Source organism: Diceros bicornis, chromosome 8 (assembly GCF_020826845.1).
Source record: "Diceros bicornis minor isolate mBicDic1 chromosome 8, mDicBic1.mat.cur, whole genome shotgun sequence".
Taxonomy (NCBI): domain Eukaryota; kingdom Metazoa; phylum Chordata; class Mammalia; order Perissodactyla; family Rhinocerotidae; genus Diceros; species Diceros bicornis.
In genome coordinates this window covers 35,070,447-35,096,400 of record NC_080747.1, presented here as the reverse complement: position 1 = coordinate 35,096,400, position 25,954 = coordinate 35,070,447, and the positions used below count along the sequence as shown (strand labels likewise).

Below are 25,954 nucleotides of genomic sequence, written 5' to 3'. Positions count from 1 at the left end.
GTACTGATATTTTTGGCAATATGCAGTTTTTGCATTTGTTGCCACGTTGCTCAGAATATTCAGTAACAGCTTTTGAACCAAGAATATGTATTTTTCTAATACATAATGTATCTTGTAGCAGAAGGCTCCTATCTTCAGGGACTAGAAGTTATTTATTTTCAAGCCTTGGCCCAAGAAGTCAGCATTGTATGGTTAAGAGTAGCTGTCATAGCTGATGATTTTAGGTTACCACACCTTGTACTGATGGGTTCTCTGATTTTCCAGGTACTTACCTACTTCCAGAAATACTTCCTTTGGTCTACTATTCAGAGGAAATAGTCTTTCTTGGTTCAACAGTTCATCCTGGATTAACGGGATTGTTAATCCTGTTAACAATCTATGGCTAAAAATGAAGAATAGACAAGTGGGAGGGAAGGCTTCTATAGCATATAAAACTCATGTGAAAAATAAAGAATTAGGGCTTAACAGTTATAAAAACCATTTTAAATCAGAATACTTGGAAATCCCATATCCAAGAAATTATGTCTTTTAGTTTGATACTTTAAATTATTTTCTAAGAGAAGAGTATCTCTCTTTTTCTGTGCCTAGTTTGAGTATTGGTCATTTTTTTGGTTTTGCAGTTGATAGGAGATAACAGAAATGTTGGAGTAGGGTACTGTTTGCTGTCAGATAACTCAGATTGCTTAATGTAAAAGCCATCTGTTATCATTAAACAAGAATGAAATTCAATTTGCTTGCCTGAGTGGAGGCAGGAATGGATGTAGGAGTGGAAAGGGGGGGTATTTTTGTGAGATAATTAATTTTTGACAGACATTTGAAGTGTTTAACTTAAATTTTTATTTTCTAAATGTTTGCCAAGACCATGTAATACGTAAGAGGACAGCTTTCCCTTAGGTTCAAATATTAATCCTTCTGTATTCTTAGAGAAATGTGTATTTTCTCTCCTTCTTTTACACTGAGGCGCTAGAGTGACTTTTTTCTGTCATTCCCTAGCGATTTCAGAAATATAAATCCACAGTTTAATTTACAGCATTTTCAACCATTTGAAATGTAGACTGGTACCTTTCTGATGCCTCATTTTCACTAATTAATGAACTCAATCAGGGATTAAATTATGGATTTTGGACCTAACTCAGGACTTCCTAAACTTTACATTTTGAGGCTATCTTCAACACTTTCGAATACAAGCCATTTCTTGTCCTGCAGATATATAAGTTGTTAGGTTGACGGTTCAGTGAGCTGGCAAATGCACACTTGTGTATTGTTCTCTGAGAACCTAGTAGTCCAGGGAGGGCAGAGTAAATTGATGCTCAGAAGTTCAGGGAGAACGAGCCTTGATGAGTTTTGTGGTCCACTCCTCCCAATGAATTGTGACTGCTTCTCTTTGCCCCCGTATTTTTGTTGTGTGATGGTTTATGTGTAGATGGGAACACTGCGGAGGGCAGATAAGCCCTGTTACTCATCTTTGAGTTCCCCATAGCTCCTAGCCAGGGGCCTGTCCTTAGCAGGTGCTCTATATGTGCATAGCAAATGAGCGGTGAATGAACCACTCTCCATATAGATACGTGAGTACAGATAACGCAGGAGGAAGAGACTAGAAATGAAAGGCGCCTTCCTGAAAATTCATTATCTGGGATGTGAGCAAGATAAAAAGCAATATTTTCATAACACTGTGTTCCAGACTGTTTTGCAGACATTGATAAAATATTAAAGTGATGGAAGTCTTGCCACCTTGACCTTCTCTGTCAAAGTCATTATATCATCATTTTACTCTGCTTTGCCTCTTGTGAACACAGTACTCTGTTCACTTATCACTTCCATTACCCAAAGCCCCAGAGCACTGCCATATTCAGAATGCCCTCATTTTCCTTGCATCTAAATGTACCTTCATTTTCTCTGATTTCTCCCCCCAATATTTGAACTCACCATGTTTCACATAACCTCCTCCGTGTGTCTACACACACACTGAGGCAGTCTCTCGTTATGTTCCCTAAACTGGGTGGTTTTGCCAAATTTACCTCTGCAGGAATTTGTAAATTATAAATTTGTAATTATCATTATATATGTAAATTGAAGCCAATCCTCATATGAATTTATTGTGGTGGTTAAGCTGGTTCTCTTTTAAATTGTAAAAATATGCTTTCATTTACTGTGAAATGCTATTATGGCTAGCATGCCAGTATTTCAAGTGGAATGACAGTTTCACATAAAATCACAATACGGAGGCCTGGGAAAGGATGGGGTTCAGGGGCAGGTGAAGAAAGATATTAGAGAAAATTAAAAATACCTCCTAATAGATTTGCTTTTTTAAAATCCCAGGTTTGGATATATTCCCTGAAGGGGAGTGTGTACATATTCTTCAGGTGAGAATGTATGGAGGTACCTGTGACATCTGGCAGCCACTGATCACCTGATTTGATGCTGTAGTTGAATGAGGGTCACCATTACTACAGTTAGATTAATACCTTGTTTTATCATATGGTAGGCAGTAGATTAGAATGAGTCTTTGTTTAATAAAGCAACTTTGCTCTGTTTTAATTTAGTTTAGGAAAGGACAACATGAAATTCTTTTAGACAAGGCACGTAGCTAAAAATAATAGATCTTGTATCCACCGGTATCTTCTTTCCCCAGAGCTACGTCAGCCTTTTCGGAAGGGGAATTGAGTTGGCGGTGGCCGATAGCCACTAACAAGGCCTCTTCCCTGCAGGGCACATAGTTGCTTATCTCCCACTGGAAACCGTTTCATCTTTAAAGTCCTTTGTGAAAAAGGAGTTGAGTTGGTGAGAGTTGAATGTATTTTAGGCTGTTAAGCCTGAAATGACCTACTAACAGGGCTGAATCCATCTGGTTTGTTTCATTCCAGTGCTGTATGAAGGAGCCTGGGTATTATGCTAAGGGACTTAAAATAACACCATTTTCCTGGCTTATTGAAAAAGCCAGTGTGCTGTTTTTTTGTCTTCCTGGAGGTATCCCTACATCTGATCCATTCAGTGGCAGAACATATACTCTGCCACGTGGACATCAACTCACCTATAAACAGTTCTTAGAAAGTATTGTTTCCATGATCTTAAAAATTGGGCTTAAAAATTGAGTGCATATATGGCTAAATAATTTCAGACACCTATAAGATTGTAAGTATTGTAAATATCTTTCAATCCACAGATCTTAGGATCATATAATTGAACTGGTTGGATATGTTCAACGGTAGATCTGGATGGAGAGGAGGCATTTATTTGTGGGGAAATTCAACCCCCGATTGTCTTTCATTTGCCCTACAAATAAAAATTGTACATCGAGGAGCCAAACCCACTGAGGAAATTCAGGGATATAAAGTGAGAAAGGAAAAACAGGTGCGACTCAGAACATTTGTTGTTTCGCTTCAGTAAGTCTTAACATCTAGCTTGTGTAATACCCGGTGCAAAAAATGCAGAAAGAAACCAGTCTTCATTCTTGCCCTGCAGGAAATTATAATCTGATAGAGAAGATAAGATGCCCACTGATATTATAATACAGGATAGAAAAACTAATAAGGGCTAAATGAGAGAGGTGGGGATTCAGAAATGTCATTTGCCAGGCTCGTGAAGGACTGAGTGGACTTTCAGTAAGCTGAGCTGTGGGGTGGTAGCAGTGGGTGATCCAGGAGGAAGTGGGAAGCATGAGATATATTCTGGGCATAGCAAATAGTCTGTTTTGGCTAGAGCATAGGACACCTGTCAGGGAGCAATGGGGGCAGGGATGGGAAGGCAAGTGAGGGTCGTATTTTGGAGGCTTATGAAAACCAGGGTGAAGAACTCGGAAAGAATTACTGACACGGGTGGCTAGGTTCTCAGTTGTGATTTTGAAAGAAGGATTTGACAGCTGCATGGGGAGGGGGTGGGGTGAGGCACAGAGAGATTGACTTTTGATTAATTAGGGAGGAGCCTAGGGCGGTAACGATGAGAAGGCAGAGGAAAATACACAGTGGATAGATACACCTGGACTTGGCAAAAGAGAGGAAACCCTGTCAAACACCAAATGCTGCTGAATTAAAAGAGGACCAGGACTGCAACACTCAGTCAGCATTTAAGGAGTCACAGTTTTTTTGTTTGTTTTGTTTTGTTTTTGGTGAGGAAGAGTAGTCCTGAGCTAACATCTGTTGCCAATCCTCATCTCTTTGCTGAGGAAGATTGGCCCTGGACTAACATCTGTGCCCATCTTCCTCTACTTTGTATGTGGGGCACCTGCCACAGCATGGCTTGAATAAGCGGTGGGTAGGTCCGTGCCCAGGATCTGAACCTGCGAACCCCGGGCCGCCGAAGCAGAGCATGTGAACTTAACCACTACGCCCCTGGGCCTGCCCAAGAAGTCATAGTTCCTAACTGGAGTTCCAGGTCTAAACTGGAGAGCGGTTGTGGAGCTGTGAGAACTGAAGCCTGATTACAGGAGTGGTGGAGTGATTGATTGGTGAGGCAGTGAAGGGAGATTTTTCTTTCAAGGAATCTCTCAATTAAGTAAAGGAAAAAGCAAGTGATTCATGAATCTGTGAGCTGGATTGTGGGAAAACATTTTGAGAAAAGGGAATTGCCGATGCTTGTGCTCTGATCACATCATCTCACCCGTATTGGTTTTATAAGTCACTGGTTCACACCCCTAGAGTCGCTGTAGGCCTCGCATCGGGCCCCAGATTTCATTCTTAAGAGATTCTCAGTGATGCTAATGCTGCTGGTGAGGACCGTTGTTAAAGGTTTTATAAGTGAGTTGATAGAATTAGTATCTGCTGATTGAAAATCTGTATATAGAATATGGACAGGAGTGGAATTTGGGAAGTTCCCTTTGTGTTTTGTATTTGTTGCAGATTGTTGTTTGACTTGACCTTTATAGGCAAGTTCATGCAGGAGGCTTTTGTGCAACATCAGTGGGTGCCAAGAGGTTTTTGCCTTTAAATTGTCTTTGGAAGTGAAGGTCTAAGTAGTGAATGAATTGATGCTTTAATATGGGTATGTTGGTTTTCCTGCTTTGCCCAGTTCAAAACCATAGTCTCAGTTGCACTCTTATCCTTTTCCATGTGCTGACGTTCTCCTTCTGTGCTTACTGCCAGATAGGAATCGGAGCATACTACCTTCTCTGTGGTTTCTCTGTCCTCTGTGACATTGGTGATGCTGATTGTCCTTTTGGATAACTTGCCTCTTGTGACCCACTTCAAGAAGTGGCTTGATTGCCCAGGAACGGCACCCCATTGACGCTTTGGGTAATAGCCCCAGTGGTTGACCCTTTCAATTGTGGTGGTGACAGCTGCTCTCAGAGAAGCCCGTGTTAGACACTAAGTGAGGAGCACCTCTACCTGCGCAACGTTTGATTGAGTCCTGAGAGACTGCCAATTTCTCTAAGCCTTTGATTAGGGAATTTTCAAGGGACTCTAACAGAACGTTTTCATTTCAAAAAAGCAAGCCATTACAACAAAGCTGTTAAATAGTATCTTGATAAATAAAAACGGGTTACATTTGTTTGAAGTCGGAGTTCTCTCATGCATACTGTCGGACTAATTAGCCCATATGGAAACCATAGCAGGTGTGTTTGGCTGGAACTGCAAAGAGGTGGAGGAGTTTTGCATTTAAAAGAATGAGCGGGGGGGGGGGGGGGGGGGGCAGCCCTGTGGTGGGGGGGCAGCCCCGTGGCTTAGCGGTTAAGTGCACATGCTCCACCACTGGCGGCCAGGGTTCGGATCCCAGGCACACACCGACTCACCTCTTGTCCGGCCATGCTCAGGCGGCATCCCACATACAGCAACTAGAAGGATGTGCAACTGTGACATACAACTATCTACTAGGGCTTTGGGGAGAAAAAGGGAAAAAACAATGGAGGAGGATTGGCAATAGATGTTAGCTCAGGGCCGGTCTTCCTCAGCAAAAAGAGGAGGATTGGCATGGATGTTAGCTCAGGGCTGATCTTCCTCACCAAAAAAAAACAAAAAAAACAATGAGTTAAAGCACCCTAAGACAGGCCCTTCTCATAATCCTGTGATAGCTTGCTCTCACTCCTCTTGACCAGGCATCGCTAATCGTCTCCTCCACAGCTCGCCTTCTTGACCTCTTGTACTCCAGAGGTGTAAAGTAGGTATACTTTTGGCCCAAGAAAGCTAAAAGCTTAGCAAAAGATCCAGCATCATTTTGTGCTTCCTCTAAACCTGGTTGGAGCTGGGTCAGAGGAGGTCAGTGATTAAAAATAACTAGGTTGCTATTTCAGTCACCAGCGTACTGCATGTGATATGGTTAATTTTAATTGTTGTACAGTTGGATGTTTAGGAACCAGTTCCAAAGTAAAGACAAGAATGAGTTTTATGATTGACTTTGTCCTTGGCCAGTATTCAAGCCTTGGTTTATATAGAACCTTTTATATGTCGTGAGCTGATTTTTAACTTCACCAGAATCCCGTATTGTTCTCTGTATCCTAAGACGGGTCTAGCCTCAAGTTTGAAGAAGCTATGCACTTCCAGTCTTTATTTCTGTGTTTCCGGTTTTGTATTTCAAGAACAAAAGAAGTGGGAGGCGGAAGGAGTAGAAACATATCCTCACTCTAACAAGCCTTCAAATGATGCTGATGCTGCAGGTGCCTGGACCACCTGTTGAGTAGCAGGGTTCTGTGGTATGTTCAAAGAAATGTTACTCTGCCTTAGTTCAAATTCTAACTCAGCGTACAGACTTTAAGGTAATTTACATTTTGATTAATCCAGGCCACTGTAGCCTTCAGAATAAATACCAACTACCCATCAGATTGACAAAATTCAAATGGTTGGGAACAATTTGTGCTTGTCTAGGTTTATCGTCAGTGGGACTTCGTACATTGCTAGTGAGAGTGTGGATTGCAGTAGGTTCTTATGGAAGTAATCTGGTTGTATCTGATAAAAGTACAAACACAAAAACCCTAGAGCCAGCAATGGTCCTTTTGGGATTCTCTCCTGTAGAATGCAGTCCTCGTGTAAATGTATTTCAGTGTTGTTTAAGATGGTAGGAAAAAAATGGAAATCAGAATTTCCATCAAGAGGAAGATAGTAGAATGCATCATGATATAGCTGTTGTGTAAAACAGAGTTGTTTCACAGTTGGACTGGAATTGCTCTATGCTTATCTCTGGGACACGTGAAAGTGTGGTGCTGAACCTTGGCCAAGAGAACGACAAGATGGACTGTCTAGTGATTTATCGTGTGCTGTATAGGGTTTGAAACTCCCCTGGAGGCATCCAAGACCAGCTTCTCTACTTAGTTTAGGGATATATGTATAGATTGATGGCTTACCTGGTTTAACCTGTTATACAGTCTAGCTTGACTAATTGCCTAGGGGGTATAAAAGACCCCCTGGAAACTTTTTCCCAGACTTCTCTAAAATTAAGATTTATCGTACATATCACAGAGATTCAAAATCCACGTTCTAGTGAATGAGAAGGGACCTTGGGGAACTGTGCCTAGAAGTTTCTCAGGCCCCTAGTGCTTGCCTGAGCTTTCATTTTCCTGCTGTAACGTATCTTCTACTTTGATTAAAGATTTTTGTGAATATGTCCTGTGCAGTCTTGTTAGTTCAGTCGGTTCTCTGACCCATTGTAATGAATACATCCGTACAATGGGTTATTTTTTAAAAACAGCTTATCTCTATGCTTTGTCCTGAAAGCGTCTGTGATATGTTAAATGGAAAACCGAGTTGCAGAGAAGTAGATTTTTAAAAGGAAAGAAAACAAAAGTGCGTGCATACATGTTTGTCTCGAGAAAGGTCTCTGAGGATGCATCAGTCAGTGTTCCTTACCTTGAGAAAGTGGCATGAGATGAGGAAAGAATGCCAGCTCTTCCTTTATGTACCTCTTTTTGGCTTGTTACAGACATACATTGATTTTGTGTTTTGATAGAAAACATTGTCAATTGAATACGTATTTAAAAGTTTGTTAGATATGCAAAATTTTGCAGCAAGCCACACTTTCCAGTGTATCTCTTCAACGATGAATTGAGAGAAGATGTTTGGATGGAGAGTGAGGAAGAAGAGAGTAGGAGAGTGTCCTGTTCGGGTGGAGGCAGAGATCCGCTGGGAAAGAGGAGAAGGACGGGTTAATTCAGAGAGGGGAGTGCAGAAAGGTCGGTAGGGGAAGGAGGTAAATAGGTTCAAATGTGCAGAGAGAAGTGGTTGGAGCAAGGTTGAGGGGAAATGAGTGGGTACGGAAGACAGAGAAGCGAAGCAGATTTGGAGGATTGTCTTACATGGTTCCGTGAAGGTGCCACAGGCTTCCACCCTCCTTAGTGGAGCAAAGATTCCCTGGCATGGTCTGCTGAGTTTGGGAAGCCTGTTGTGACACTTCCATCCTGTTAAATGGAACCCAGTCGAGTGGTTCGGGGCTATTTTTAGATGTGAACTGACAAACATCTGCGAAGTGGCAGCATTTCAAGGAGGGCTAGTTAAGATTACAGGCCTGGAAGGGGTGGCCCTGAGCTGACATCAGAGGACACTTCTGTTAGTGCATCTGATGGTTACACAACCATTTCCAACTGCTCACACTGGAATAATTTTAGTAACTTATAAAACTGAGAAGTCTATTTTAAGCAAATGTTTAAATAGTTCATTGGCATCTTCTTATGTGGCTGTTTTTTATTGAGTTATAATTCACATACTGTAAAAATCATTATTTTCATGTATACATTTCAGTATTTTTAGTGTATTCACCAAGTTATGCACTCATCACCACTATCTGATTCCAGAATATTTTCATCACTCCAAAAAGAAACCCTATTCATGTGAGCAGTCAATCCCCATTTCCCTCTTCCATGAGCCCCTGACAACTACTAATCTACATTCTGTCTCTATGAATTTGTCTAATCTGGACAGTTTATATAAATGGGATCATATAATATATCGCCTTTTGTGTCTGGCTTCTTTCCTTTAGTGTATCTGCAAGATTCGTCCATGTTGTAGCATGTATCAGCATCTCATTCCTTTTTATGACTGAATAATATTCCATTGTATGGATATACCCATTTTGTTTATTCATTATTCATTAGTTGATGGACATTTGATTTGTTTCCACTTTTTGGCTATTATGAATAATGGTACAATGAACATTTGTGTACACATTTTTGTGTGAACGTTATGTGTTCAGTTCTCTTGGGTATATACTTAGGTGTGGGATTGCTGGGTCATATGGTAGCCCTGTGCTTAACTTGTTGAGGAACTGCCACAGTGTTTTCCTCTATAGCTATTTTTTAAACATCAGGTGTATGTTGTTTTTAACTTGAGATCTACTAGGAAGCAGGGTTGTATCTTTAATAAATGCATGTCATTATTACTATGTCTTCCTGTGGTCCCAAACACATACAAACGTCAGTGGATCCAGCTTTCCATCCAGCAAGTATTTACTGAGCACCTTTGTGTTGCTTCCCATTCATAACACTGGGAATACAGCAGTGAACAGAATAGAGAAGGTTCCTGTTGTCCCAGATCTTACAGTCTAGGGGAAGAGAGAGCCCTTACATAAATCCTCTCTCAACTAAATATATAGTAAAACTGTCATAAGTGCTCTGAAGGAAAAGTGCAGGGAGCTCCTTTAGACTTGAGAGTAGTGTTAAAGGAGTTGGCGTTAAAAAAATGTCCCCTGGGAAAGTGGTGTTAAAGCTAAGATCTGGAAGATATGTAGAAGTTATCTAGGTGAGGATGGAGGGAAAGAGTATTCCAGCCGTGAAAACATGGGCGAAGGACTTGAGGCAAGAAAGAGCATGTTGCTTTCACCACAGAGGGTGTGGGGAGGGGGCAGGGGTAGTGGTAAGAGGCCATGATGGAAAATAGGCAGGAGCTGCTTCATCAAAGACCTTCCAGATATTTAGACTTATTTTATGAACCAAAGGGGGCCAGTTGAAGAGTTTTGAGCAAGGGATGATCTAATCTTATATATGTGTGTGTGTGTGTAAGGATGTATGGGTTGATGCATAATAATCCATAATTGTACATATATGTAAAATCATTCTATATAGTCATTACAGCTATACTTTCGAAATTAAATTTGGAAGAGATCAAGAGAGAATGCAGGAAATTAGTGGAGAGGTTAATGCAGACCTCCAGTTGGGAGATGATGGTCGCTTGAAGTAGGGGTGTTGGTGATGGTGGGGGAGATAAAATTGGGCAGAAGTTGAGATGCTTAGGATATAAAATTAACAGGATATTTTTAGTAGTAAAAATTATTCCCAATTTTCAAAGATTTTTTTTTTGCGTAAGAGCAGAGGAGTTTAAAAATAGATAGACAGTGAGGCATATGAGCCTAGTAAAATTGCCCCAAATCATAATACAGCATTGTTAACAAACAGAAATTAAGTTTCTTAGAAAATATTGTTTTTGTAAACAATGGAAAAACCCTACCCAAACTAATAAGTGGATTTAACAAAATTACAGGATGACAGGGTCTATTGTACGAAAGTTGAATTCATTTCTGTATACTACCAGTGAACAATTGGAAAATGGAGTAAAAAATACCCTTTACAATATAAGAAAAAAGTTGTCAAATATCAAGAAATAATCTAATGAAAGACCCATACACTGTAAACTACAAAAACATATCTGAGAGAAATTAATGAAGACGTAAGTAAATGGAGAGATATAGCTTGTCCATGAATTGAAAGACTTGAGCCCCAAATCAAAATCCCAAGAGGATTTTTTTAAGAATTGACAATTTGATTCTAAAATTTATATGGAAATGCAAAGAACTTAGAATAGCCAAAACAATATTAAAAAAGAACAAAGTGGGAGGATTTACACTACCTTATTTCAAGACTTACCATAAAGTTACAATGTTCAAGATGGTGTGTATTTGTGCAAGATATGCAAATTGATCAATGGAATAAATACAGAGTCCTGAAATTGATCCACTGTAGTTCATGTCAATTTAATGAGGAAAGAAAAATCTTTTAAATAGAATCTCAGATATGTTGATTGAAAGCTCAATACAAAAATACATACGTGCTGTATGACTCAATGTATATGGAATGCAAGACTAATCTGTGGTGCCTAATTTATTTTTGCCTCCGGGGATGAAAGGGTGGATTGTAAAAGGGCATGAGGGATCTTTCTGGAGTTCTATATCTTGTTCTGAGTGGTGGATTCATAGGTGTTTACAATTTTCAAAACTCACTGAACAGAACACTTAAGATCTGTACATTTTATTGGAAGTTGTACCTTGATTAACAAAAGAAAATCGCATGAGCATGAGCCAGGCAGGTGCCTCAAATAAGGGAAGCGGGCTGGGTGCAAAGCAGCAGGAAACCATGAATTTGGTGCAGGAGTGGTGAGCTCCACTGGAAGAGGTGGCCACTGCTCTGTTCCAGGCACATGTCACAATGCAAGAATTGACTGACCTTCTGAGCTTTCCAGATAAGCCCGAAGTCTTCATTTTCATGTCAAATCTCTTGATTTTAGAAATATTGGACACTGTTTTTTTTTTTAAACCTAAGTATTGCATTTGGGGGAATGTTTACTAATATGAGATAGGATCAGAAGAAAATTAATGTCAATAAAGAGCTTCAGATACTATTGAACACTATTGAATACTGTTTCTAATTTAAATTAATAAAAACTTCAGTCCCATCATTCAGTGTCAGTTAATCGTGGTCATGGTTGATTTGAACAGCACTTTGCCAGCTCTCTTTGTTGAGTACTTATATTGTAGCCACTGGATTAAGTGATTAAAGGGCAGACTGCTCTCATTTATTATTTATTCTTTGTAACAACTAATTTGAGGGAGATACTGCTGGGCAGTGGCAGAGATGGCATCTAAACCCAGGGCTTTTTTACTCTGTCTCATACTCTGAACTCCTCATACTCTGGGAGCAGCAGCAAGGAGCAAGTTTACTCCTGGAATCAGTAAACTCTGCAGGCATTAGAGTTTTGTGCTTTAGGATATAGCAATTTTAGATGCGTGTGGTTCAGGTCCTTGACTCTGAACTGTTGAGTACTGTAAAACTGGAACTTTAACTTACTTATACAGTTATAGATATTGTGCTGGAAATACTTTAATTTCAGCTCTTGGAATTAGTTTTTTTTTTTTGATTAATGATGTTGATTCACCTAAGTACACTGTAAGATATTCGTTGTTGCATTTATTCATTTGTTTAACAAGCATTTGAGTGTCTTATGTGTTAGGAATGCTACATGGTGCTAGAGATAAAGAAATGAATAAGACACAGCCTGTGTTCAGGGAATTTTAAAACACAAAAAGATTATTTTTAGATTAAAATAATTTATATTGTAATACCAGTTTCAGGACTTGTTGGTATGTAGTTAATGTTAGATTTGCCATTTAACGTTTGGGGGATTATTATCATTGTGATTTACTTAATACAGAGGGTTCAGGCGTCATCTCTTCTAATATCAAAAGAAACTGGATCTAATGTTTTTGTACCTTTAAATTATTCATCCTGCAAATATTTGTCAAGTAGCACGTTGTGCCAGGTACTGTGCTGTTTCCAGGGAATATAGTGTTAAATAAAGCAAATATGAGCTTTGCCCTCATGAATTTACTGTTGGGATTGACCTTGATTTACTCCTTTTCTTAAGTACTCAGTGCTGTGCTGTCTACCTCACACTCTTCTTTCCCATTTTTTGTTTTATCTCTTAGTGTCTATTGGTATTTTCAGTATTATGCCACAGACACATAGTAGGAAAAAAGGGTGTACTGAGTAACTTTACTGTTGCGAAGCCGTAACGAAACACTAACAAATATCAACCCCTCTATCACAATTTAATAGTAGCCTCTTTCATTTCTTCTCAGTAAACTAAATATGGAAACTTTTGCTCTTTTGCATTATTATAAAGCCAAAGGTGCAGATTATCTGTTGGTTTATGTGTTAAATTTTTACTAACCAATTTGAAATCTATTCCTTTGTGCTTGTGATCTTTTTTTTTTAAACATTGGTGTTGTTATGGCTTCTGAAATGTTTTTTTAAGCTTGTCACTCCCTTTTTCACATCATTTTTACGGCTTTCTCCTCCAGTGAGCCCTATAATTCCTCTGTGTGCTAAAGAAAGCCCTTGGCAACACCAGTGAGATTACTCTCTGTTAGCAGTGTTTTATTGTGGGACCTAAAATATGCATTGGTTGTTCCTAATTGTTTGTATAATTTTTCATATCTTTACTGTCATAATTAGTTTTTTAAACCTGTAAAAATTGCTCCTAGTGAATTTAAACTGTTCGTTTAAAATGATCATCATTTCATCAGAAATAGGCTTTTGATAAGTAGCAAAAATGTTCTTTAAAATGTCACCTTTTCTCTTTCCAGTGTTGAGAAATGGTGCTTGGGAAATTGTTCACTGGGAAAAGGTATGCATTGATTTTTACTTCGTTCCAGGTGAAGAAATGCATAAAATACTCTAGTAGATGTAATTTTTGTATATTATACAAGCAGATATCAAGAATTCCACTAATATGAAAGCAATTTAGTAATTAAAATTGTAAATATACATGGAGTCTTCAGTTAAACTTTCATTTAATATTTCTGCAATATGCTAGAAAGACCGTTATCTTGTAAAGTAATAATTAGAACTTTTCCTTTTTCTTTCATAGTATATTTTTAGTACTGTTGTCGTAGATTTCATTTGACCATGAACTGTTTTGTGTTGTGATTTTTTGCTTTAATCATCTACTGTCCAAGAAAAAACAAAAATTAGAGTTCTGATTTTTCACATTTGTATATTTTACTTCAAATTCATATATGGTGACTAATCATGTTTACACACTGCTAATTCCTTAAGAAAAAAAGTCTGACTAACTATTATCTTCTAATGAGCTGGAAATCAGTTCTGTAACATCAAGAGGTTAAGTTGCTCACAGGACTTCTAACATGGCAATTAGCGAGTTGAGTCATAATTTAACACGTGTTATCCAAGGGTTCATATACTTTTCAGACCTCAGTTTCAAAAGGTAAGCAATTATTATTCATTCTCCCTTAGTTCTGGAAGAACATTTAACCTCTAGTCATGCCCAAGTGAATAACCTGTGTAACTAGGTAAAAAAACTTTTGGAGGAGAGGCCGCTCCACCCAGGGGACTTTGTTTCTGAGATTGCTAGGACTACAGAGGTGTGCCCATAGTCCATTTATTTGCACTCCAGTGCTTCCCAGTGCATTAAAGGCCGTGCCCTTGATTCTGCCTTGTGATGTTCATAGTCACCTTGTATCCCTGCAGGGAATAAGATTCCCTCTGAATCAATACATTTTTGTTGATTTTAAATCAGCGGCTAGAATAGAGATTGACATCTCCTTTTCCAGATATTTGAAAATTCACCACTCTCTCTCTCTTTGGTCTTGGACATAAAAGTAACAAAGGAAAATACGTTGATTATGCTTTCCTTATTTCTGTGATAGTCACCTCTTTTTCAGAGGAGCAAGATAAAAAAAAAACGCTCAAAATACTGTTTCAAAAGAAGTTTCTCTTATACTCTTTTCTGGCACTTGTGGATGTAAGCATTTTAGAGAGAAGACAGGTAGGATATGAGCAAGTGGGATTAATTAAATTTTATCATATTTCCTTTACTAGGGTTGTCAGTGTAGTTAATATAAATGCACATCCTAACAAACTGATCAATCAATTTCTTCTTACCTAGAGTGCTTGTTCAGAAAAGAAGCAGTTGTAAAGTCAGGAGATAACCATCTATAACTTTAAAATTAACCGTTAAAATGTCTTATCTTCATAATAGACAGTCATTATTTCAAGACTGTACTAATCCACCTGGATTATTATAACTCTTACTTTTTCTATTTTTCACAGACAAAAAAATTAAATTACCAGCCCCCATAATGATAGCGTTTTCAGTTGTCTTGGAGATCGGTGCCACAGTTTACCTGGGCATCCCACTTTGAGATACAAAGGGATAGAATTTAAACTGTTGCCAAAAGTCATCCAGCCAAAATGAGCTGATGTTACTTAATAATTAGAATTAGATAATTAATTAGAATTAATAAAGTTGGTTCAATGATGAGTTAAGATAAATATTCAAAAATTAACGGCATTCTTTTGTTGGCAATATCAAGTTAGAAAAATACAGTGAAAAAGAGATCTCATTCCCAGTGGCATTTGAGATAATTATAAAGTTAAGATATCTATATGACCTTTGTAAAGAAAACATCAAACTTTAGGTATTAAAGAGTTTGTATTAAATGTACAAATATGTCTTATTCCTAGAAAAACTAAAAATAGCCATAGTTCCAAAGTATTGACATAATATAATCCCAGAGAAATTATCATTTTTTCCTCAAGAGTTGACTAAATTATTCATCTTAACTTCAAAAATAAACAGTTGATAAAATAAAAGAATGTTTTGGTAAAATAAAGAACAGTGTGGAAGGATTAACTTGAAGTAAAATGGAAAGCAAAGTTATTAAAATAGTGTGGCTCGACTGCAAAAATAAAAGACAGACATTGGTGAATAGAGTAGAAGAGAATGCCCTGAAATAAAGCCCATTTCATATTTGATAAAGGAGGCAAATCATCAGTAAAAGGATTATTTAATAAATCATATTGGGATTACAGATTAGCAGTTTCAAAAAATAATACACTTTGTATCTAAGTCACAGCCTGTGTTAAAATAAATTCCAACTGGCTAAAAGAGTTAAATGTTAAAACATTGTTTTTGAAAAACATACAGAGAGAATAAAGACTTTAATAAATATTTGGAGAGGAGCAAGATCTCAAGATCCTTGGAATTTGATTGTATAAAATTTAAAACTAACACAACAAAAACTACCACAAGTAAGGCAGAAGATGGAAAATATTTGCACCTATATAAATAGGAAATAAAAGTTAGCAGTAAGCAATAAAAAATAAATAGTCAGACTCAGTATAATATTCAACCTAATAATAAAAGTAGCAAATAATAATAATAAACAATATTGAAGTCTTATTTACTATCCAGTCAATAAAGAAAAACAAACTCACTCATACTTCAGAATTTTTATTTTTATCAGTATTTTATTTATGTACTATTGTGGGTTAGCAGTTCTTCATACTGAGAACCATAAAAAGGGGATTTGGGGAATTTATGCTGAGAAAATAATCATAAAGTGGGGAAAAACCTGTATATGTATAAAAATGTTTACTGTAGCATTATTTATAATAGTGAAAAGTTAGAATACGTGGATATCCAACAATAGAGAGTGTTTTATAAATAATGACGTTCTACACTCTGGTATATTTTGTGACAAGTAAAATTTTGTACCATTCATTCAAGAAGTATTTATGGAGTGTATGTGCCAAGCAGTGAGCTCACAGCAGCAAGCAAGACATATGAGGGTTCCTGTGTCATAAAATATAATTATAGGTGAAAAGAACAGGATGTGGACACTAAGATGCCGGCTATGTAAAATGGTTTATTGAAGACTAAGTGGACAGACATGAAAGCAGTCTTGCTTGTTGGGTTAGCCAGGTTGTGGGGCTAGTTATTTCTTTAGCTTATGTAATATTCTGTGCAATTAAAAATAAAATCAATAAACCGAAACCAAGAGGCTGATCCACATGCCAAGGTAATATGATAAACCGTAGTGCAAATGGGCTTTAGTTCAGGGTGTTTTCTTTCTCTGCCTTTCTAAATGTGTGGCTGCTGTGGTTGCTTTTGAATGGTTCTCAAAGGACCTACAAATTTACACAGCGTACATCTAGTCATTCACAGATGGGCAGACTTCCGCTCTCAAACATTAGCAGTTCATCTCACCAGTTATTACCTGAAGCCTCTTCACTGTTGCTCAAGGTTAAGTTGCAGGTATCTGGTTTTTAAAGAAAATATTGCAATTACAAAGCCTTATTCAAGGCACTCCATTTCCACTCTTGAAATGTAAACAGCTGTTGTCTTTGCTCTTGCCACGAAGACCAGTTCTTCAAATTGAGATGCAGCTGAGTCTCTTCAGAGGTTTTTGAGATAGTTGCAGGTGGAGAACTTAGGTGACGAATCTTAGAATCAACACCTTCTTCTGGCTTCGTAGATAACATGGAGTGATGGGCTGTGTGCATGTATAAAAGTCACTTTATAAAGCTGCTTTAATGCATGAAATGTATTTCTTTGGACTAAGAATTTATATCTCCAAAAATTCCTTAGTAAGAATATAAATATGCTGGGGCCTACAATTGGACAAAAACAGGTTTTAAATCAGTTTGATAAGCTTACCCTTTTACATAATCCTCAATTATAATTACTGGGGAATGCCACATTAGGAGCTCAGAACTCAACAAGAAAGAGAGGGGCTTGGATGTGTTTGAGAAAGTCATGTAAAACATAGGCCTCATAAGGAGAAGTAAGTTCCCTGAGGAGAGCTATTTTAGCATTCAGTGAGCCCTTGGTTTTTCCAGGCCACTGAGGTAACTACATTATACCATATAAGGTGCTAATGTTTTCTTTTAGTCTTCAGTGTAATAAACACAAGCCTTTCTTTTGTCTTACAATGAATAAAGATGTTGGAAAGCAGTGCAGTCAATTAGGAATTTTCCTAAGTCTGTTTGACTCTAACACTGTAATGTAGACAGATATGATCCTGATTTTATGAAGCATATAGTCTAATTGGAGAGGCAAACATTAGCACACAAGAGGTGATTAAAGTACAATTCAGTGGTAGACTTAGGTAGCATTCTCTCCAAGTGCCATGGCTACAAAGAACTTGTATTTCTTTACCTTGCTTTCAGTGGGTGTTCTCAGAGTACTGTCACAACACATTACTTTAAGGGCCAGTTTACACCTATACTTGCTGTTTTTTATTTTCCCAGTTTGCCCTTTGTGGGGAAGAGGGTGTTTGATTCCAAGGTCCCTGGCAATTTGTCAGTTTTCGGGTAATCCAGATTTCAGCTGAAATAAATCTCTTTTGAATCAAGGCATCCAGAGCTCCCCTACCTGGATAACCAGCACACATACCATAGATGAGAAGGCCCCCTGCAATCTTCCCTAACCTGCTCCTCCCCTGGTATATAAAGTAGACCACTGTGGGCTGTCTCTGCAATCATTTCTTATTGTGATTCCCACTGAAGACACCATTCTCTTCCTCCCCCCAGTAAAGTATTATTTTAGGGTTTAAGGAAGAGTAGGGAGGGGAAAGAGCAAAAAGGCTTTAACAAAAAAAAGCTTTTCTTCTCTCGATTAAAAGCTTTTCTTCTCTCGATTAAGTATTGAAACTTATTTTTAGATTCATTTGGCTACTAAGAGAGAGGGCAACTTTCACGATATAGTGGGAGTCGCTATCAGTGTAATTTGGTCAACAAGCCAAGTTGTTACTTAGTTGGAGTTGAAATGTTTGCCAAAAGCTCTGTGACAAACCTGTCAAATTACTTCTAACAGTTTCTGACCACAGTATATCTTTAATTCGTTTTCAGGCCAGGCTCACAAAAAATGCTAACAGGTAGTGAAATGAGAAAGAGATTAAGCTGTTTTTTTTTAATTTAAAATACAGTGATAGTTTCGCTATATTTACTTATGCAAAATCATGCTTTGCAGACAGTTAGATGTGGGTTTGAGTCTAAGCTCTTCCTCTCACTGTGATCTTGGGCAAATAACTTACAATCTAAGACTCATTTTCTTCCTCTCTAAATTATAAATTCTAACACATGTTTCATAAGGTCATCATGAGGAGTAATGATCATATATATGATAGTTTTTCCAGTTGTATTGAGATTTCCTTAAACTGGGTAAATTTCATTTGGTAAATTCCTCCTTTTTATTTTTATGTCATAAGGAGAGAATATGAGAAGTTGAGATGTCAATTAAATGAATAGAGTGAATAGATTTATTAAGTTATACAGCTGATGAAACAAAGATACAACATTCATTTTTTAAAGGATTGCCCCATTCTTGGCCTCACCCCTAGATAATTTTATGCCATTTTGTGAAGATAAGTGGTTCTTGTTTGCCAATAACCATTTTTACTGTATTCTGTGCTTAAATACAATGGGTTGTATATTTGTAACTATCTTTCAATGCAGATAATTAACCGATTCCCAGTTTTCTTTCAGGTAAATGTTGGAGATATAGTTATAATAAAAGGCAAAGAGTATATACCTGCTGACACTGTACTTCTCTCATCAAGGTAGAGATACCTGCTGATGCTCAAACAGTGTAGAGGATGGTTTCTCTACCCTGCATTGACCTTATGATTTCTCCAAGGAAATAAAGAATAAACGAAGAATTTTAAACCTCTCTAATGATTTTGAATTATGCATTAAAATGATTGATTGGACTTAAAGGACTCTCTCATGTTTGTCATATAGAATAAGTGATAGGTACTATACTTTATAATTAAAAAGTTATAATTACAATTAAGAGTCTGCTCTGCCTTTGGATATGTCCAGATCCTTTTGTGTGGACCACTAACTCTTGTAAGATTTCCTGTCATTTATTTTATATAATACATGGATTGGGTTCTGTTGATTTTATCTTGCAATCCTTGTTCATGATAAATTCCTTTATGATGTATTTGTATATCCCTCCAAAGTTTCTTGATCTTTATGGGTGCATTGGTACAAGAAAATGAATGAATGATTTCTTTTTTGTCATGATATCTTTTGAAATGCCATACTCTTTCAACAAAAAATTACTTTGCTCTTTCTTTTAAGTTCTTTCCAGCACTGAATTTAGATAGTTTTTGTTTTACTCATATTTAAGATAGTCATGAATTAGTATTCAGAACATATGGCACTGTTACCCTTTAAAGAATGTCACTTTCAAATGGTTTTAGGTTTAAAAACTATAAAACTAGTCCTAATATAAATTAAGAAAAAATGTTTTTAATATTTTAGAGGTTGTTTATCATCATTTCCTTGGACAGTTTTACTTGTAAAATCCACATATAAATATGGACACTGTCCTTTTTTCAAAATCTGTTTAATCAGGTCATTATTTAAAGTGATTGGATTTATGACAAGTTAGTGAAACTTAATTGAGCAAATAAAAGTTATCCAGATATTTATAGAAGTAAATCTACAGGTAGTGAATTAACTATAGGTGTAGTTCCATATTTTATAGTTGAGAGCTTTTTGTGCCACTTACCTATAGGTTTTGTTTTCAGAAAAATTAAAATTAATAGGTTTTTAAACCAGGCTTTCCATTATTCGTTTCCTTTGCTTATAGCTTTATCAGGCTAAGTTTCTAAAACGAGTAAAGGTAATGATCCACACATGGCCGTGTAAGAATGAGTTTAACAGCGGGCTTACTGTCATTGTCTCCGGTACTGGGTAGCATCTGGTGCTAGATGGAGCTCTACTTAGGAAGCAGAAAACCAGAGTTCTTATTCCTGGCTTGGTGATTTTGAACAAAACACTTAATCTCTCAGGCCTTGGTTTCACATCTTTCAAAGTGAGGAAAATGCATTCAATGATTAAACTCTAGCATTCCCTGATTCTCTTTTTTGTTTAAATAAGCTTTCATTTAAGTTTTAAGAGTACCTAACCAACAAAACGATGTGCATTTGGTGGTACTAAGTAAAAGTTTGATAAATGTAATGGATGATTGATCATCTGAATGTCGTATAACAAAGTTCAAAATGATAGTAAAACATTCCAGCAATTTAAGAGAGTACTGATGTTTTCCTGGTCAAATTTACTGTAGAGATATAGAGAGCACCATATATGCTGAACCATGAATTACAATGGTTTTTGTATGCTCAAAAATATGAAGATAATTGACTGTACTACTCTGACTTTAAATTCTAAGTTGAAAGTTTTCAAAATATTTTTCACCTGTCTCCAATCTTGAAAACTCTCAGTAAGCTCTGTGCTTGTATTTCTTCAACGTCAGAGCATTTTTACAGGATTTATTATCTCAGCATTAAAAACATTCACTGGTGGCTATCAATATTGGTAGATCAAAATAGTTTTTATATCTTAATATAACATCCATAGTGATTAACTTCCTCCAAAGATTATTATTTTTAAAAAGATTATCTGATTCACTGTTTTTTGTTATTTAGTAGGATTCCAAATAAAGTGTAAAGCTTCCATTGTTAGATATTTCTATCCAAGTGGCAAAATACCACCTTTCAGTTGTTTTGTTTTTTTCTCAGAAAGTTTTTGATTTACTTGACACTTTTGAACCTACATTAGCCTTAAGAAGTACATAGAAGTTTTTGTCATCATTTAACAGAAAGAGGAATTTTGACTTTGTCTTAGTTTTAGCTATTTAACTTGAGCTGATGACTGGGTCAAGGTTGGAATACTTAACTCCTAATCTAATATCTTCATTATGCCACACTGTCCATTGTCAAAATAAGGACATGGTGATTATCACCTGCAGATGAGCACCATTTAGCAGTGAGTGTAAACAACTTATAGTAATGTAATTTCCAAATATTTTTCAATTATTAATTACTAATAGTGCATCTTCTTTGAGGCAGTTTGAAATTAAAGCATGAACATGGTTGAAAGTTACTGTCTCATTGATTTTCATTTTGAAATGAAGAAACTGAAATTTTAACCTATAAGAAACAAATACATATATGGGTTTAGAAAGTATAAAATAGAGTAAAATAACTCGTTATTAAATCAAATCCAAACAGGTTCTTGGCGTGTCTATTTCATGCCCTCTCTGAAAATTTTCTCCTGGATTCAAAGGCTTACCCTCCCAAAACAATGCATTACCTAGACTTGATTAATTTTAAATAACTCAAAAGGCTGCAATTATGCCTTCTAACTTCCTAAGATCCATGTCTTTGCAGCTTTGCATTAAAGTTAATAAGATATTTAGGGACTTAACTTTGAAAAAATTTTGGAATCAGAAAATTTTTAATATCCTTATTTTTTTAGGTTATGTGTAGGGGGAGAAATAGTATAGTATACTTTGTTTCTCAAAAGCCTAAAAAGTAGTTTCCACCATTATTTCTTTTCTTCTTGGGTAGGTAGGAGTGGACATACAGTAGATGGCATCAGAAAGGGAAATCTATAAGATAACATAGCTCTCTATATCAAAATGTTTTTATTTAATTTGATAAGATATGCTTCTGAGTAAACTTTAAAAAATTAAAAGTTTCCGCATTAAAAATTGATGATTGGGCTTAAAAGCCAATATGTCATCCTTAAATATTCAGTTTTCTTGTGCCTTTAGACCTGATCAAATAAGTTTTGAAAAAATTGGCATTAGACATTTTTATTAACATGTATTATTTTCTATAATAATTTCAAACTTTCTGTCTCTTTTGTCCATTTGTTTGTTTTTTTCTCTGTTATTCATTTTTTTTCCATTTTAATTATTTTAAACTGGGACCTGTAGGTGACAGTAGGGGAAATAGTGAAAGTGACCAATGGGGAACATCTCCCAGCAGATCTCATCAGCCTGTCCTCAAGGTTAGAACCACTGAGTGGTACAGGATATGTGTATGTGGATCCTCACCCTACACCAGAGAACAGTTTGCACCCAAAGATGGTTAAGTTCTGTGTCTCTTCCTTTAAAACACAAAACTTTTTATACTTCTTGGTGAAGGGCATTTCACAGATGTTTTAAAGACCTTTTATAAATACAGTGTTGAATTATGTTCGTCCCTCAAGTGGGCAGATTCAGCTCCTATTGTTATCAGTAGGAGTCCATGAGGCATGCCAGTAAAGGTAGATTTTAATTTCCTGTGCATCATTAATATATATTCATATTTAACAACATGCCTAAATACTAAGGCTTAATTTATTACTTCTCCAGGACATTGTTTTGAACAATGTTAACCTTTACGTGAAAAAAAGTAATTGAGAAATTTTTAAGATTTTAACATTTGTCTTATTCTTATATTTGAAATTTTCTGTAAGTTCTATAGAATCCCTTCAGCAATTATGACTATAATTCGGGCTCGTATAGGGTTTACAGAGGACCCCCTGCACAAAGCTGGATGTTGTACATTTTGTACCGCATGCTTTGGGATCAATTTTTATCCCACTTGTAACTAGTGACAAAGTGCATGTTACTGTGATCAATTTCAGCTGTCTACTAGTGTCTGTATCGTGATATGTATCTTGTTTCATTTTTCCACTTACTAATCATAAAACCTGCTTTGCCTCTCTGACTGTAGTTTGTGTTTTGGATGTCATCATAATTTGCTGAAATATGTGTTATCTAGCATGATTCCTTTTCTGAGACTTCTTGCTGTCTTTTCATAGCGCTGTTTAGAACCGCTTCAGTAACAGCTGTCTTACGGGATTAAGAATGTGCTGAATTTGGATGCATATTGTATATGCTCGCTTCAAATAGACATGAACCATTTAACTCTCTAACTTCCTAGCCATTTAAAGTCCTAAAAACATTGTTTTATTAAAAACAAAAAAGATAGAATTAGAAGATTATTCTTATTTTAATATGAAAATGGCCTTGGATATATTTATCTGTAAAATTTTAATGCATTTTACTGCCAAAATATGGAACCAGCATAGTTCATTTAGCATTTGTTTGTCATCATGCTTCTATATTGTCAGAAGATGTGTTTTGCAATTTCATAAACCATTTATATTTCAAATGTATACATAAGTAAATTCCAATTGGGAGCAGTTGCCAGAGCCAAATTACTATTGTGACAGTAATAAAAAATAAAACTTTGAATAATTGATAGAGTGAAAATATAAATATTGAAAACTTCTCCAGTGGAAAAAGTATCAGCCCTTATGGAGAAAAAAAAAAGTCCATAGAGTAAATTGAAGAACTTGCAAAGTTATTTTATAATGTTTCTGTAAAATATTTGATACATGTGTTTCAGTAATTTTCACAGATCTTCAGGCCACAAAAGCTACAAGCCCATTTCCGAAACTTGGAATAGTCTGCTTTACACATGTAGAAATTGGAAGTTGATTAGAAAATTCCAGGTGTTCGTGACTTAGAAATTTCTTTCTTTCTAACTTGGAGTACACATGCTTATCAGAGATTACTTTCATAGTTTCTTACATGATGTTGGTTAATTAGGCTTATTATAGAACCAGGCGCTAATAAGATTGATTTAATTTCAGAATGCTTTTCACTATAGTTGAGGATCAGATTATACAGTTGGGCTGAAAGCTCACCTGTCTGTAATTGCTGGGCAAGTAAAGTCAGAGTGTGAAGGGGCAGCATTTAAGACGGCCCTGAGTGTGGTCCCTGTAACAAAACTGGAGAACGTGGACCCCTTACACCAGCCACGGCACACTAGACTTTGATAAAGCTCTCGGATGGGGGCCCGTAAAGTGGATCCTCTAGGTTCAGGTCAGGGAGAAATACGGCCAAATTGGCTGATTTTAGTTTTAACTTTTGCTGCCACGAGACTTTCTGGAGCAACTTGAAGAAGTAGGAGAACAGGAGCAGAAAAAATAGGGGGAGAAGGGTAAATCCACTTTCACTGTAAAATCTGTTCATACAGTTTTCTCAAGTAGCCTAAAATTTAAATATTATAGTTCATATGATCCTATTCATCTTTTCTAAAAGGGTAGTAAATGCAAGTCTGTAGAAGCAGCAGTCTGGAATTTTCTAATCAGCCACTTTCCTTACCCAACTTACATGTGGGCTATGAGCATGAAATCTCACTGATATTTTGAGCTAAAGATAAATTTGGACACAGAACTGCTTTACATTTCAGAGACAGTCTGTGTTGTATCTATACAGATGAACAATTCAAATATAATATGACAAATCTAATCATTTACATTGTGTGGAAGATCAGTACTAATTGTTGTCAGGAAATTGCTTCTGGGTCCTTCTGGCTGAAAAGCTGATCCATGAGCTGTCTGCATGGGTTCTGCCTCACAGCATCTTGCTGTTAGAATGAAAATCATCAAGAAACTAGATAATTAAAGCTTTGTTTAGAATGAAAGGCTTCAGCGAGTCTGAGCGTTTAAGTTATTATTATGCTTTCCTTCCCTCACTAAATCTTTGTGCTTTTCAATTTTAAACAACAGTGAGCCCCAGGCCGTGTGCTACATTGAAACATCCAACTTAGATGGTGAAACAAACCTGAAAATTAGACAGGTAAGATCTAATACAGGTTCTATAATTATTGCTGTTTTATTGCCTGGAATTAAGAGCTTTATTTCTTAGTGTTATTGTCTTGAGTTGAAGCATTTCTGTCCAATTGCAAGTATTTTCTCACTGAGCCACCGTGAAGAGGCTTTATAAACTGGTATTAAGTATTATGGAAGACTCAGATTTGCTTGCCTAATTAAATACTGTCCATCACATAGATACTATTTGGAGTATTTTTAATATTTTGTGTAATAGCCAACACTCTGATCATGATAATAATAATAGTAGTTCTATGTATTTTGAAATATGTTAGCTTATTTATTTTCCTTATTCACCTGGCCCATTGAATTTGCCATATTGAAAAGACGTACTTTTCCATTGCTGTTGTAAAAGTCTCATTAATCTCAGGGAATAGTTTAGATTTCTATATTTACTTCTCATACCATCCCTAACAGAAAGCAACTGTAAAGTTTTTATTTTGAAAGTTTTAAAAGGGACTTTAAAAATTGTATTCTCTTGGGTCCTAAGTGAATAGTGAAAATAGCATTCGGGAAGGCCGGGACGTGGTGCAAGTCGGTCATCACAGCACCCAAACTCAGGGAGCCATAGTAAGTGGGGGCTGGGCACTTCCAGCCAGTTCTGGTTGGCCAGAGAGAGGAACTATTTTGGAGTTTCCCTTCTCAGCGCCCTGAAAGAGCAGAAACATAACTACTCTCTTTGGGCGTAGATTCTATTCATTTTGCCTTCCCTTTTTGAGATTTGGCAGACAGTTTTAGACTGTATAATGCTAAATATTAATTTTATTTTGGAAGCAAACAGTTCTTTGAGGACTTATTTCAAATATCTTTGCAGACTAGTTTATAGTCTTTTTAATATATTTTAGAACTTTCACAAAGGCTGCCCTATTCTTGGGCTAAAAACCTGTGTTCCAGCGTAGAAGAAGGTATCCTTAATTATGATTTGACAAAGAGAGTATTGTATAAGGGAGGAGAATTGCTTATAGAATAGCTGGATCTCTTAGATCTTCAGGCCTGGAT

The 25,954-nt window shown here is 36.6% G+C and overlaps 1 protein-coding gene across 3 annotated transcripts in view; it reads left to right on the top strand.

Moving 5' to 3' along the window:
- Window positions 1-25,954, top strand: part of ATP8A1 (ATPase phospholipid transporting 8A1) — a 218,155-nt gene that overhangs the window by 41,509 nt on the left and 150,692 nt on the right. Inside the window, exons 6-8 of one of the 3 annotated variants that reach the window (XM_058546980.1) lie at window positions 13,273-13,313; window positions 22,224-22,297; window positions 24,854-24,923. In XM_058546980.1, coding sequence (XP_058402963.1) covers window positions 13,273-13,313; window positions 22,224-22,297; window positions 24,854-24,923 — 185 coding nt within the window. Of the gene's footprint in view, window positions 1-13,272; window positions 13,314-18,976; window positions 19,051-22,223; window positions 22,298-24,853; window positions 24,924-25,954 lie in introns of all 3 variants that reach the window. The other 2 variants (XM_058546979.1, XM_058546981.1) reach the window with 2 other exon arrangements.